This window comes from Carica papaya, chromosome 2 (assembly GCF_054855325.1).
Source record: "Carica papaya isolate Zhongbai chromosome 2, ASM5485532v1, whole genome shotgun sequence".
In the NCBI taxonomy this organism is placed as follows: Eukaryota; Viridiplantae; Streptophyta; class Magnoliopsida; order Brassicales; family Caricaceae; genus Carica; species Carica papaya.
This window is the reverse complement of record NC_142310.1, coordinates 4,862,591-4,878,604: the sequence shown is the minus strand read 5'-3', so window position 1 is coordinate 4,878,604 and position 16,014 is coordinate 4,862,591. Positions and strand designations below refer to the sequence as shown.

The window sequence follows — 16,014 nt, the reverse complement described above, 5'->3', positions numbered from 1 at the left end:
CAAAAAATGTGTACGAACTTAGTACATAGGGTGAACCCTACCGTAGATGTTACCTTTAGTCGTAAGGGGTTGAAAAGTCTCATACCGAGTAAGGTGAGTTTATAAGTATCACTCAAACCAGACAGGGTATTGAGGCAGTTTCTAGTTGTGGCGCCCGTTACTAGATGGGATATTATGGGAACAGTCATTTGATTATAAAGAAAGTATTTGTATCCATGTGTAGTGATAATCCTTATGGACCCCTAGTGACACCGGTAAGGAAAGCTAAAATGAAAGAGTAGTGTTAGACATAGTAAGGATTCGACTTTTGAAAAATAGCGAAGAGTCAAATGTTATACGTCTTTTAGTGTATATACTGTTAGATTGTTATTCTAGTTTTTATTTTAATATATGACGTTTGAGAAGTTACATGTTAGTTAAAAAAATATTAATGTTTTCAGTTAAACGAATAATGAATACACTAGCATTCTAGTTTTATTACGAATGGACTTCATTGGTTATTTTATATTTTCTACAACCCTTTAATTTTCTTTATCAGTGGTGAGACGTTGATATTTTTACTAAATTAGTGTAACTCACCCATTTCTTATTAACCATTTCAGATCAAGATGACTAAGATCCGGATCCCGAATAGTAAAAAATCAGTTAAGAAATTACCTATTTCACCTCATCAGTGTCGAGTAGAGGTTAACCGTATTTGTTTTCTCTTTATGTTCCCTCTCCCTCCCCCCCAATTTAAGTTTTAAAAACATTCTCATAACCCTATTGGACATTTTAAGTAAATGTACAAGGAATATAACCTTAAAGCTTTAATTGCTTCCGCTAAATAATAAATTTAACTACTATTGTTTTATTATTATTGAGTATACACTCGAAATCCCTTATAGAGCTTTGGGCCTTTACACTCATGATGACGAAGATCTCTTGGAACGTCAATAGCAAGCCACAGGACATAGTCGGAGAAAGCTCGACCACCTAAACGAGACCTATCATCAGCGAGTAACCGACTCTAATGCTTGCAAATATTCTTCCAATCACGAGGAACAAAAACGACGGTGCTAATTATTAGAGTTAATGTAGAAATTTAGTCAATTGTAGGGTTTTCAAGTAAATTGATTATTTAAATTCCTATTTAATTTTTTATCTAAATTATTTGAAGTTTTATGTTAATTATCTTTTTATTTTATATTTTACTCTAAATGTTATTACAAATGCTCTAGACCTTTTTGTTGTTTACTAAAATTTATAAATAATGTATATATAATTTTAAAAAGCACTTCTATGATATAAAACTTATTTTAAAAATATTTGCTATTTTTTATAATATATTTTTATTTATAAATCTTGTCATTTATAATCTGATTTATAAATAATATATATATAATTTAACAAATATTCATAAAATATAAAATTTATTAAAAAAATATTTATTATTTTTATTATTAATAATAAATATATATTTTTTTTATTTAAGTCATCAATTCTACAGTAAAAATATGATGTCATTTGTCTATTTAGACTTATCCTTTAGAAAAAAAAAAAATATTTATTTTAATTTATTTATTTATTTTTTTTAAAAGTGGATAGAAAAGGAATCTTATATTCAACTACAAAACTCAATATTTCTTATACAACATAAATGCAATAATAAACTTTGGAGAGGGGAGAGGAGGAGTGGCTGCAGCTTCCCCTGATTCCTCCCCTGGGTAAAAGACAGAACAAGTCTTTAATGTGCTAATTTCTATATTCTAAAAATTAGGTAATGAATTTTAATTACGGGACTACCTTCCAATTTTATAATACATATAATTTATTGATAACTAAAAGTAGTTTTACAAATATGATTAATTTCATAATCACCAACCAGAAGCACTCTTTTGAAATTTATTTAGGCATATATGAAAACAGGGCTCCTTACACTGTGTTTTCCATCTAACCAAACAACTGAAGCAGAGATCTTGTCACCAACCTCAAGTGGTCCACCGGAGACTTTCACTTTGAACCCAAGTTTCTCATCCAAAGATTTGAATGTCAACACATTTGGTTCAACACTGATATTCAGCTTATAATTAGAAGGTGACTGGATACTTGCTGTGTAGGTGGAATTAGCTTCCCCTACATTTGTGACAGTCCTTGGAAACACGACACTAAAGGGTTTCAATGGCGCCACTTTAACGGACATTGAAGGGTAGTTAAGGTCCTTTGCAGATGTACTACTGTTTAAACAGTTGACTTTTTCTCCAGATATGGCCTCTACTTCTTCATCGCTCAGAATGTTGCACAAGAAGTTTATGTAATCATTCTCTTCTGTCATGTAAACTAGGCCAGGATTAAGTGCTTTGAGTGGATTTATGTGTCCGGATCCATAAGAAAATTCAGCATCTGGGTTTTCTTTAGAACTAATGGGAGATGCTGGAAAAGAAAAATTGATCAACTCATCAAAAGATATAATATATATATATATATATATATATATGAATTGTTCTTGGTTGGAGAGGGTAATACCAGTTGTCATTAGGGCAGATTTAATGGCAGAAGGAGACCATGAAGGGTAAAATGTCTTGAGATAGAGGGCAACTCCAGTTGCATGAGGGCATGCCATGGAAGTTCCAGAGATGATATTGAATGGTGAGTGGCGTTTGTCATTTGGGAAAGGTGTTGGATTTGCTCTCAGGGAATATGCTGCCAAGATATCAACTCCTGGAGCAGTAATATCTGGCTACAAATATTTGTATATGTAATGTTCAAGAAAGTTCATTAAAACAAAATTAATCATGGGTTTAAAGAAAATGTATATATATATATAGATACCCTGTACCTTAAGAATGTCTGGACTAATTTTAACAGGTCCCCTACTTGAGAAGTCAGCTACAATGGGAGCTTTTGGATCATGAATGCCTATGCTTTGATGTATTTTTCCTGTTGGATTTCTGTTTCAAATAAAAAATTTCTCATACCAACAAAATTCTTTTCTTTTCTTCTAATTTCTAATAAAAAAGATATTCAACACAAGTTTTCTAATCTCTTCTTACTTGGTTTCTTCTGTATAATTCTTTACTTGTTCACCATCCCTTGTGGACATGCAGGCACCAGGTAGAGGAAGTGGGCATGATTGAAATATAAATGCATCATTGCTCCAAATTACTCCTTGAGCACCAACATCATCTGCAAGAATCACTGTAAGTGTTGCATGGGCAAATATATTCTTTCCTTTTGTTGAATTGTCAATGAGATGGTTGTGATTGCCGTCTTCTCCCAATTGAATCGGGAAAAAAGATTCTTGTGTGGGGAAGCCATTGATGGTATTTCCCTAATTCAAATCATGGTTGTGAGCTTTAGCATCCAAATATAATTCTAAATATTAGGTTCTGATACCATGTTAAATAATTGATATAAATTATTCCAAAAATTTGACATATTGTCAGACTACCATGAATGTTCGTCCATTTCCAAGCTCCACCTTGGCCACTAGTTTCCTATCAATTGTGCTTGCTGCAACAGTCAAAATCCAGGGTGCTCCATTGGTGACTGTTGATGGAGCAGGACCAAAATTTCCTGCAGCAGCAGATGTCAATATGCCCCTTTTCATGGCTCGAAAAGCTCCTATAGCAAGTGTGTCCTTAACATACGGCTGGGTCTCATTTGAACCAATTGAAATCGACATCATGTCCACTCCATCATTGATTGCATCCTCGAAAGCCGCTAGAAAATCCTGTTCTTCACATGTGTCATGAGTAATTGTTTTCCAGCAAACCTTGTATGCTGCAATCCTAGCTGAAGGAACTGCACCTCTAGCTGTCCCTTTTGCAAGTCCAAAGAAATTTGCATTTTCCACCTCCATTCCTGCTACAGTGGAAGCTGTATGAGTTCCATGTCCATTAATGTCAAGCACTGATCTTTCCTCAGCCAGAGCTATATCTCCAGTGTAGTAGAACCTGGCTCCTATGAGTTTGCTGCAATTTTCTCACAAAATTGGGTTACCTTTTACAGGAAGATTATGAGATATTGAAAACTTATGTTAATCTTTGATAAAATATGCTAAAGAACAGAAAATTTTTAAATTGGAAACTGGATGCACATCTTTGTAAGTTTGGTTGACTTTTACTTGTTACAAGTTATGTTTTGGCAGATTCCCTTCCATTTCCTAGGAGGAGGACCAAACCCTTCATCTTTGAAACTCTCAGATTCCGGCCAAATTCCGGTGTCAAAGACACCTACAATCAGGTTGCTCTCGCGCTCAGGTAGTCGTTTTATAGTGGTTGGGAATCCTAAGAAGTCCCATGATCTGGTTGTCTGAAGCTGGAAGCTTCTGCTAGGGAAAACAGCCACTACATTGTCCATTCCTGCAAATTATTTTGGCTCTGGTAAATAAAGAGACTTAGCTACGAATGATAACATATAATATGTATAATCCAACTCGAATCCACACTTCATAAATAAAAGAGAAAGTACAAGTCATCTAATCGAGAAAAATTAATCAAGACTATTTACTTTAAATGTATATTAAACAAAGACTTGATGTACTTAGTATATACAAAATAAATTTAAACCAGAACAGGAACAGCTACCAAATTCAAGTGTTAATATGTCTGTAACATGCTTACTTGCCAAGTTTTCCTTTTCTTGTTCGGTGAGTCTGGCTGCGAACCCGGTGAAGACTTCTTTGTAGCTATAAACATGTGATTCCGAAACTGTGCTGCTCTTGCAAATTTTATTGGTAGAAACTTACTATTATAATTAATATAATCAATAAGTCATCACAATAAACAAATCTAATTGATTAAGAGTCTAAAACATATATAATACAGCTACCTGTCCCCGTCAAGAACTTCCTCAAGAACTTCAAAATGAGAAGACCTTGTTGCATATTTATCAGCAGAGCCACCTTTCATATGGACAAGGTAGACCTATATACATAACCTCAAATAGGTATTAATCAAATCTAATGCATACATATAGTTATACACAATACATAGAGTAGAAGTTGCTCATCACTAGCATTAATCTCACCCGGCGAGAATTCTTCGACTCTGTATGGAAGGAAAACGAGAACATTAGCAGCAAAAGCAAGCTACAGGTAAGAAAACTTGCCATTGTAAACTTGATGTTTGTCTTGCATTTCTTCTTGTTAGCTGCTATTTATAATTCTTCTTATCGTGTTTACAGTACTAGATATTTTAATTAATTAAGCTAGCTATAAATTTGGATATAAAAATTCAGAACACTATCTTTATGAGTAGGGCCTCTGCTTTAAAGTCGTCTATAATGTCCAAAAATTTTGGGTGGGGTGATTAATTTTCTGGGTTTTATTTAAGCTAATAAGCAAAATACTATATTAGCAGTTGCTTTGGGGAATTAGAAAAAATTAGGCTTCGGGGATTTTAATAGTTTTTTTCTTTTTCAAGTTGTGAATCCGTACTATTATTATTATTTTTTTAATATCATAAGAAAATTATTAATATCACTACGAAACCCTAATTTCCCAAAATCTCCAAAGCACTCCCCTGCCCTTCTTCTTCCAGTGGTGACGAAGATCTCCTGTAACGACAACAGCAAGCCACGAGACATAGCCGGAGAAAGCACTCGGCCACGTAAACGAGACCTATCATCAGCGCGATGCCCGCAACTATTCTTCCAATCATGAGGAACGAAAGCGAGGGTGCGAATCCCATCAGGATTGCGCCTACCAGGAACGTTGAGGACAACGGTGTAAAGCCGGCCGATGAGATCAGAGATCTTGTCGGATAAAAGCAAACCAACCAATGAGCACAAGTTAAGAATACCAACTAAGATCTCCATCTAAGCCGATGTGATTTTGAGCATTTGTTTGATGGATATTACTGCTCCACTCATGACCCCAATATCTGCACGTAATTTTAAATTTTAACATATGGAACCAGATTTAAATTAAAAGTATAAAAAATTAATAAAAAAACAAAAATCAGTATTACAAACGCCAAATCAATTATCTTCTGGTTTCTGTACGCGTAGATACATATGTCTGCATCTTTTACTTTTGGAGTTTGCAGAAAATTCAATTAAGGTGGCTAGAAAATAGGGAGAATAGTACTGAAAATTGGAGGGTGATAGAGATAATTTCCTTCTTTTATGGTTCTGTAGGAATTGAATATGGAATCAATTTGAAATTAAAATGTTACTTTTGCTTCTGATTAAATGAAATTAAATTAAATTTTTTGATTAAACTTGACCTTAATATCCATATATTGTTTTATGATATGATATTAAAAAAATATATATTTATTGAAATTATAATGTCTCACTGTTGGATATTTGTAGGATGAGGACAATAATGCAGGGGAACCAGATTTTATTATATACTTGTTATCGTCCGATGGTGGACGATTTACCTATTAAGCTTTTTTTTTTTTCCATCAAGTGCTTTAAAAATATTACGCACATATCACCCTTACAAATCACCCATAATATTATTACAACTGGTTGAATAATATTAGGCATATATAAATATAGGACTTCTAACACTCTGCTTTCCATCTGACCACACAAGTGAGGCAGAGACCTTTTCACCAGCTTCAAGTTTCCCACCAGAGACTCTCACTTGGAATTTCAATTCCTGCTCCAGGGATTTGAATGCCAAGACTTCCGGATTAACGCTCACCCTGACACCAGAAGGTGACTGGACAGTCGCTTTGTAAACTGAATTAGGCTGTCCTAAATTTGTCACTCTCCTCGGAAATTTCACAGTAAAAGGCTTCTTTGGTTCTACATTTGCAGACATTGTAGGGTAGTTCATCTCGTAAGCATTGATACTGTTTGAGCAGTTGACGACATCATCTCCAGAAATGAGCTTCACCACTTTGGTAGGAAGTTCACTGCACAAGAAGTTTACATAGTCTATCTCTGTTGTGTTATAAACCAGGCCTGGATTAAGTGCTTTCAATGGATTTATGTGGCCGGATCCGTAAGAAAATTCAGCATCTGGGTTTTCTTTAGCGCTCATGGGAGTTGCTGAAAAAAGATCAAAAAATTACTAGAGAGACTGACTGGCAAGCTAGCACATGCTCTAATACCATTTATAACATCTTAAGCTCAAATTTCCTCCCTACAATAATAACATGTTGACCCGAAGAATTGTTTCCTCTAAACTCAAATTACTGGTCATAAGCAACTTGAGTCCTTTTTGGAACCCAAAGAATTAATTCATTTGACATGTATAATCCATCCACAGGTAAAGTCTAATTTGATCAAACCTGCAGTGATCCTTCTTAAGTTTTAGAAGAACATGTGTGAATTACCTGTTGTCATTAAAGCAGATTTAATGACAGAAGGAGACCATGAAGGGTGAAATGTTTTAACATAAAGAGCAGCTCCTGTTGCATGAGGGCATGCCATGGAAGTTCCTGAGATGATTTTGAATGGTGCATGGCGTTTTTCATCTGGGAAATCTGTTGAAGGTGCTTTCAGAGAATAAGCAGCCAAGATATCAACCCCTGGAGCAGTAATGTCTGGCTGCAAAAAGCAAATGTTAATGTATTAGGATTCATTAATTATGTGTAGATTAAACCAAATATACTCTTGATGCAGATGAAATCTGTCCTTGGTAGATATTCTGTTCTAATTTTAAGCATATATGAACTGTATATTACCTTAAGAATGTTTGGAGTAACTTTAACTGGTCCTCTGCCAGAGAAGGAGGCTACTAATGGAGCTGTTGGATCATGAACGCTTATGCTTTTATATATTTTCCCCACTGGATTTCTGTTCAAATCAAACATATACCAAGAGCTCTCTTTTATTTGTTTGTGGGGGAAAATTACATAATATATGATTCAAGACATGCTATATTTACATATATTAGGGGTTCTTACTTGGTTTTAATCACATATTTCTTCACTTTGTTAATTGCACTTGTATTCAGACAGGCACCGGGTAGAGGAAGTTGGCATGCTTGGTTTACGAATACTTCTTCTGCATCCCAGATTACTCCTCGGGCACCAACTTTAATTGCAAGCAGTACCGATTTGATTGATTTAAGAACCACATTCTTTCTTTTTGTTGAATTGTTAATCAAAATTTTTTGATTGTCATCTTCTCCTAGCTGAATTGTATAGAAAGATCTTTGAGTTGGGAAGAAATTGATTGAATCTCCCTGGTTCAGAATGTTATAAACATTAAACATAGCGTGACTCTAAGACATAATCTTTTATTGAGGAAGAGAAGTACCAACCATGAAATAGAAGTTAACTAATTACCATGAACGTTTGCCCATTTCCGAGCTCAAGCTTCGCCAGAAGCTTTCTATCAATGCTGCTAGCTCCAACTGTCAAAATCCATGGTGCACCATTTGTGACTGTAGAAGGATGTGGCCCATAATTCCCTGCTGCTGCAGATGTCAGTATCCCCTTCTTCATTGCTCGAAAAGATCCTACTGCAAGGCCATCAATAGGGTATTCTTTAGTCTCATTTGAACCTATGGAAACTGATAACATGTCAACTCCATCCTTGATAGCATCCTCGAAAGCCGCCAGAAGATCTTGTTCTTCACATGTGGCTCCTGCAATTGTCTTCCAGCAAACCTTGTAGGCTGCTATCCTGGCCGAAGGAACTCCACCTCTGGCAGTTCCTTTTGCCAATCCAAAAAAACTTGCATTCCCCACCTCCATGCCTGCAACAGTTGAGGCTGTATGTGTCCCATGTCCATCAGTATCAATCACAGATCTTTCCTCAGCAAGAGGTTGGTCTCCGGTGTAGTACGACCTTCCTCCTATTATTTTGCTGCAATTTTCGTCAACAAGAAACTCTCGATTCGTAGCTCATATTCAGAGAATTTACAGTCCAAAAATAGGTTTCTGATCGCCCATTATCGTAAAATTTCTTTATGTTCTCTCTCTGTATTACTTTTACTTTAGTTGCAGTCATATGATAATTAAGTCATGCTTGAGAAATGGATAATTTGCGTTTGTAAGAATTACTTGTTGCAGGTTATGTTGTGGCAGACCCCCTTCCATTTTTTTGGAGGAGGACCTAATCCATCATCTCGGAAACTCTCTAATCCTGGCCAGATTCCGCTGTCTAAAACTCCAACAATCAGATTACTTTCAACCTGGGAAATCCGTTTTACAGTGGTGGACAACCCCAGAAAATCCCATGATCTAGTAGTCTGAAGTTGAAATTTTCTGCCTGGCAAAACAGCCACAACATTCTGCGCACCTGCAATTCATATATATATATATTTATATTTTGTAGTGGGAAGAATGTTCAGTACTCTGTAAAAACAGAGGAAAAACAGAGTGAAGATTTCTGTTCCAATGATAGCAAAAGACAAAGAGCGTAGCTGTAACTCCAGAGCTTATTATGTGATCATTGATACATATGCTCGACTTATATTATCAAATTCCAATTGTTAAACTTAAATTATATATGATATATATATATATATATATATGCTCTCTGGCCAGTTTCTGTTTCTTTGCTTTGGTTGCTCTTGTTGTAAATCCAGTGAATATCTCGTTGTAGCTATAAATATGAGATTCCGAAGCCTCATTACTGCGACAATTTTATTCAAACCCATGAAATTTGCCAAAATTGTTTCTTCAAATTAGCAATTAACAAAGTAAATCGCCATTAATTAATCGTTTTTACGTAATACCTGTCGTCAAGAACTTGCTCAAGAATTTCCAAATGAGCGGAGCTGGTTGCATACTTACCAGCAGACCCACCATCTGTATAGACAATATAGACCTGTGACACGTACATATAATTAACCAACCTGTCTTTACATATTGTATGTAATATTGTACATATATTTGTAATGAGAATTCTCAGACAACCTGTCGAGGACTTTCTGCGTCTGCTGGAAAGACGAAGAAGAAGAAGAAGAATGTGAGCAGCAGAAGTAAACATGTGGATGCCATTGTTGAGTTAGAGATGTTTTGCTGAAATACTTTCCCTGGTTAGCTCCATTTATAGGCAGCCTCCTTAGCGTTCGTGATTACGTAAAATTACGCTAGCTTAATGACCTCATTGAGCGTGTGTGTGTGTGTGTATGTATATAAACAAAAAGAAAATTATTGGTGTCTCGTAGACAAGATCAGTCTTTTTCTTTTTCTGTTTCTTTCCTGAGTGGAGCTGAAGAGTCAACTCATCGTCATGCGACGCTGTTCTTTTGTTTTATGTTTTCTAAAACGAGGAAGATCAAGGTGGTGATGTTTGCGTTTTTGACAAGATGATTTCCTCCAACAAGCTTTTTTATATGATAATTAAATATTTTTAACAAATTTACTTAATTCAACTTGACACAATTTTTTTACTTTCAAATTTGGATTGGAGTCAGATCATGTTCGAGCCACCAATTAAAAACAAGTAGGTCGAGGCCAAGTTCATATTTAATTTTCATAAACTCATCTGAACTGATATGTTATGTATATATATATATATATATATATTTTAAATGTTTTATCATTATAAATTGTACATAGTATTATATATCAATATATGTTTTAAATTTTTAATATAAATATATTTATATTAATATTAGTACAATAAAATAATTTATTAAAACTAATACACTTTTAAATGAATAAAAAAAATTTAAACCTATCATGAGTTCTTATTATATTCGAATTCAAATTTAGTAAACTCAGGCTGTTATCATTTCTTAACCCAACTTTTAAAATATTTTTTGGTAAAAAAATAAAAATAAAAAACTGTCAATATAATATATATATATATATGGGATTTGTTTATATATTTCTTGTTAAAAATTAAAAAAAATTGTACATATAGTGTATATATATGGGTTTTTCAAGGTAAGCAAATTTAGACAGCTTTTTATTTTTTTAGAGGATAAATTTAGATAGCTTTTCACGACTATACGTGGCTATAAAACTTCAAAGAAATTATATTAAAAATTAGGACAAATTATTAATTTTGTTTTTAAATTACTGACTACCTTTCAGTCCAATCTTTTTTGTTTCAGCTTTTTCCTTTATCTTCTAAAATATTACAAAACGTTATTAATCTTTTTTTTTATTTTTTTTTTACCACCGGTGATTTTTATTATATGATTAATCCTTTTTTTAGATCCTAGAAAAAATATTCCAATATTAATACTTATTATTTTTTATTTTAAAATTTTTAATTCCAATTTCTTTTTCAATTTTAATTTTCATTAAAGTATTAATTTTAATAGTTTTAATATACAAATACGAGAAGATTAAACATCAATGGAATAGTTTTTGAGTTCTTCATTTTATGCTACATGTACACGAAATCTAATGTTTAATGAATGAGAAGAGCTTGAGAACTTAAGATTTTGTATTCAATCAGTTTGGTTGTTCGGATTAAAAATTTTCAGAATCCAAAAAAAAAAAGACTAAATTATATTAATCCATCGAATTTTATCAAATTAATCAAAATCAAACCGATAGAATAATTTTGGTCTGTTCAGTTTTTAATATATTATTATATATTGAAATATTGTGTTATATACAATGCATGTATTTTTACATATTGTATTATATATAATATGTATTTTGTGATATATAATAATATAAAATAATATATATTTAAAATATATCAAAAAAATTATTATGTTAAATCAGTCAATTTCATTATATAAATTTTGAATCAGAAATCGACCCAAAAATTTAATTAGGTTTCAGTAAAAATCGAACTAACCTAGTTTAACCAATTAAATGAATTAATTTTTTTTTTTTAAATAAGTTAGATTTTATCGGTTTAGTTCAATTTTTAAAGAGCACCGCGAAGGCTATGTAGGAGCTTGAAGATCCATGGCCTCCCAAAATCTCAGTGTAACACCCAAAATAAGTTTTTTTTCTATTTTTTTTTTATTTTTTTTTGGATGTAATTTAATTTAAATTAATTTTTATAAATATAAAAATATTAATAATGATAAAATTGGGTAAAAATATTATTTGGATTTAATTGAAATTGATTTTGGAAAAAAGGGGTGAAATTTTGGATTCTGGGGGTATTTTTGAAAAGAAATTCGGAAACCGGGGGTCAAAACGCAATTTAGAAAAATTGTGCCCCGTCAGCGCCATGTCAGCAGCCACGTCAGTAGCCCAATTAGCAGCCCTAGCCAACCAAGACCTGCCGCGTGGCAAGGCCACGCCGACCCGGGAACGGGCCATGTGGGCGATCCGCGTGCGCGCGATCGGACGGCCCAGATGCGTACTCGCGCGCACGGACGGCCCAAATCAAGCGTGCGCACGGACGGCCCAGATGCACGCGCACGGACGACCCATATTCAATCAAGTACGGACGGCCCAGATTTAATCGCGATGGACGGCCCAGATTTAATCCAAATTAAATCGCGATCGAACGATCCAGATTAAATCACGATGGACGGCTGTGATTAAAAGGCAAAGTGTATAAATAAACCCCCCACACCTGACCACAAAAACCCTAGCCGCCAGCCCTCGCCGGAGAAGACGAACCAGACGCCGGAGGAGCCGGCCGCCGCCACCCGCTGCCGCACCGGGGAGTTTTCCGACCGCCGATCGAGGTAAATTTCATACCCCCGGCTCGTTTTTCAATGTTGAGTTCTCCTGTGGCCAAATTGGAGTCAAACTCCCGGCCAAACGGTCGGAAAACACGGTCGAAACCCAGCGGCGCCGCTGCGCCCCTCCTCGATTTTCGATTAGGCCCTTCCCGGCCTCCGTTTGATACAATTTTTATATCACCGTGATCACCATTCTTTTCTCTACAGGTTGATCGGAGCCAAATCACCAAAATACGAACCACGCCGGAGAGCCGCCGCACCCGAGAGCACCGCCGCTGGTAAGCTTCGATTTTTCGTAATTTTTTTGGCCCCCCGAGGGCCCTAGGGTTGTTTTATCGCAGAGACCGATGCAAGTGTGACCGTTGCCGGAGCACGGCGGAGCCGCCGTGCCGGAATTGCGATATTGGCCGAAAGGGACCCCGGGTCTAATTTGAGATTTTTTGGGATACGTGTAGATACCAGTAGTGCGTTTCAGTTCCCCGGGAAAAATTCAGGGAAAATTAGGGACAGTCTGTAGGCGCACTGTAGAGCCATATTCAGACCCCGAAAATAAGTAAGGACCCATCACCCTATTTCCTATCACGGTATTAAAGTTCAATAAATGATAAAACGGTATTTCATGAATCAATAGATGTATGAAATTGTTTAAGGTCGCTAATGGAGCTCGAGTTTGGTGTGTTTGTCAGTCAGCTGTTGTTTGACCTATTTTACAGTTTTAAATGCAGTATGAGGTCTGATGTTTATATTTCATAGTTTCGTGTGCATATATCACTGTTTTATTGATTATAGGTTGAATGACTGAGAACCCGATGTTGTATGTTGTCTTGTTTGACATAAATTACTGGTTTGCTTGTTTGTGTGTGATTTGATGATGCTGACTGAGGAAAAGGGGAATAAAAGGTTATGTAAATTGATAATTGTATAATGTGGTCAGCTTGACTAGATATCCTAGGAGATGGTGGACGGACCGGGTCCGTAGGAAACTCTACCGGGATTGTGGTATCTCATATTGGACGGGGTATGGAGACCTTATGTGTTTTGGTGCCCATACCGGACGGGGTATGGGGACGGCCCGTTTCACCCTCATACTGGACGGGGTATTGAGGTTTATAGTTTTGGTGTAACGACCCCGGAAATGTGAAAATGAAATGAGTATTTAAACACATAAAATGCGGAAGCGAGATCAAAATTTCAGTTAACATCCCTTACACGAAAACCAAAAACGTACTTAAAATATAAAAGATTAAACTAACTAAAAGAGAAACTCAAAAATAGAACTATGAGTATGACTACAGAATCTCTAAGCATCCCCTTCGTCGTCGTCCTGCGGAACGGGCTCGGGAACCATGTCCTCCTGATCTGAAATGGTTAAATAAGGAGTGAGCTACACTACCCCAGTAAGAACATCACGATATCTCACCGTCACGGAGGTAAAGGTGGGTAGAAAAACACAAAAGACCAATGGAGCATGATTTACAACAAATCTTTTTATTTATGATAAAACCTTTACCATCCACTTACCTCGGTGGAATTCATGAAACAATATAAGAAAAACAATGACATTATCACAATCATGGAATAATATAAGTTGTAAAACATAGCACTTATCACGCCTTTTGTAATTCAATCATTATACCACATATCCTTTTCTCATTTTCCAGCCTACTGGTATCCATGGGGGTCCCTAGGGGTCCCGCTACCCGTTAACCTTTAACATTCATAATCAGTTTCCGGGGCCGTCCCCATACCCCGTCCGGTATGGGCGCCAAAACCATAAACCTCAATACCCCGTCCGGTATGAGGATGAAACGGGCCGTCCCCATACCCCGTCCGGTATGGGCGCCAAAACACATAAGATCTCCATGCCCCGTCCGGCATGTGAGACCCCAATCCCGGTAGGGTTCCCTACGGACCCGGTCCGTCCACCATCTCCCAGGATATCTAGTCAGGCTGACCCCATCATACAATTATCAGTCTACACAATCTTTCATTTTCCTCTTCCTCAGTAAGCATTATCAATTCACATTTTAAACAAGCAAATCGTAATTCATGCCAAACAGACAACATACGGTATCAGTTTTTCAGTCATTCAACCCATAACCAATAAAAACGTAATATATGCACACAAGACTATAAAATAAACACATCAAACCTCATACTGCATTTAAAGCTGTAAAACAGGCCAAATAACAGTAAATCATCAATCAAACTAGACTCGGGCTCCATTAGCAACCTTAAGCAATTTTACACATTCGTTAATTCAAGAAATACCGTTTTATCATTTTGAACTTTTAATACCGTGATAGGAAATAGGGTGAGGGGTCCTTACTTGTTTTCGGGATCCGAATACGATTCACAGTGCGCCTACAGGCCGTCCCTAATTTTCCCTGAATTTTTCCCGGGGAACTGAAACACACTAACGGTACCTGCACGTGTTCCAAAAAAACCCAAATTAGGCCCAGGGCCTCTTTCGGCCCAAATCGCAACTCCGGCACGGCGGCTCCGCCGTGCTCCGGCGACGGCGCCGCCGCTGGCGGCGGCGAGTCGCCTCGGGTTGGCTGTTTTCGGCCGTTTTCGACCGAATTCGGCCACACTCGCATCGGTCCCTGTGAGAAAACAACCCTAGGGCCCTCGGGGGGCCAAAAAATCACAGAAAAATGGAGCTTACCGGCGGCGGCGCTCTCGGGTGCGGCGGCTCTCCGGCGAGGTTCGTGTTTTGGTGATTCGGCTCTTGTCAACCTGTAGAGAAAAGAATGGTGATCACGGTGATATAAAAATTGCATCAAACAGAGGTCGGGAAGGGCCTCGTCGGAGGCAAAAACCGAGAGGGGGCGCGGCGGCGCCGCTGGTCTTCGGCCGCGTATTCCGGCCGTTTGGCCGGGATTTTGGCTTCGATTTGGCCATAGGAGGAATCAGCGTGGAAAAACGAGTCGGGGGTATGAAATTTACCTCGATCGGCGGTCGGAAATTTCCCCGGTGCGGCGGCGGGTGGCGGCGGTCGGCCTCTGGTTCGTCTTCTCCGGCGAGCGGCAGGCGGCTAGGGTTTGTGGTCTGGTGTGGGGGTTCTATTTATAACCCCTTGCCCTTTGATCTCAGCCGTCCATTTTGTTTTAATCTGGGCCGTCCGTTTTTGATTAAATCTGGGCCGTCCGTGCGATTGTATCTGGACCGTCCGATCGCGCGATTGATCTGGATCGTCCGATCGCGCCCACGCGGATCGCCAACGTGGCCCGTTCAAGAGCGACGTGGTCTTGCCACGTGGCAGGCCCCGGTTGGCCGGGCCTGCTGACGTGGCTGCCGACGTGGCCTTTTTTTTTTTCCCTCGGTCCGGGCGCTACATTTGGCGCCCATATCGGACGGGGTATGGGGACGGCCCTGGAATCTGATTACAAGTGTTAAGGGTTCACGGGTAGCGGGATCCCTATGGATCCCCATAGATACTAGTAGGCTGGTAAATGAGGAAAAATATGTTGTGTAATGATTGAAATGCAAAAAGCGTGATAAGTATT

The 16,014-nt window shown here is 37.3% G+C and overlaps 2 protein-coding genes across 3 annotated transcripts; both read right to left on the bottom strand.

The window, feature by feature from the left end:
• Positions 1-1,792: 1,792 nt before the first annotated feature.
• LOC110823803 (subtilisin-like protease SBT4.3) lies at positions 1,793-6,093 on the bottom strand. Of its 2 annotated transcripts, XM_022054285.2 has the most exons (10): positions 5,952-6,093; positions 5,011-5,864; positions 4,813-4,907; positions 4,605-4,696; positions 4,106-4,343; positions 3,431-3,953; positions 3,033-3,310; positions 2,819-2,930; positions 2,506-2,719; positions 1,793-2,412 (listed from the first exon to the last, which is right to left on the bottom strand). In XM_022054285.2, the coding sequence occupies exons 2-10, from the start codon at positions 5,092-5,094 to the stop codon at positions 1,889-1,891; spliced, it is 2,160 nt and encodes a 719-aa protein (XP_021909977.2). In that variant the 5' UTR covers positions 5,095-5,864; positions 5,952-6,093; the 3' UTR covers positions 1,793-1,888. The 2 variants fall into 2 exon arrangements, with proteins under 2 accessions (XP_021909977.2, XP_021909990.2); XM_022054298.2 differs by lacking the exon at positions 5,952-6,093 and having other exon boundaries at positions 4,605-4,728; positions 5,011-5,056.
• Positions 6,094-6,311: 218 nt separating this feature from the next.
• Positions 6,312-9,967, bottom strand: LOC110823823 (subtilisin-like protease SBT4.8). The gene is made up of 10 exons (XM_088213761.1): positions 9,810-9,967; positions 9,629-9,720; positions 9,435-9,525; positions 9,256-9,313; positions 8,952-9,189; positions 8,232-8,754; positions 7,848-8,128; positions 7,626-7,737; positions 7,275-7,488; positions 6,312-6,987 (listed from the first exon to the last, which is right to left on the bottom strand). Exons 1-10 carry the CDS (start codon positions 9,891-9,893, stop codon positions 6,470-6,472), a joined length of 2,211 nt encoding a protein of 736 aa, XP_088069887.1. The 5' UTR covers positions 9,894-9,967; the 3' UTR covers positions 6,312-6,469.
• Between the last annotated feature and the right edge of the window lie 6,047 nt (positions 9,968-16,014).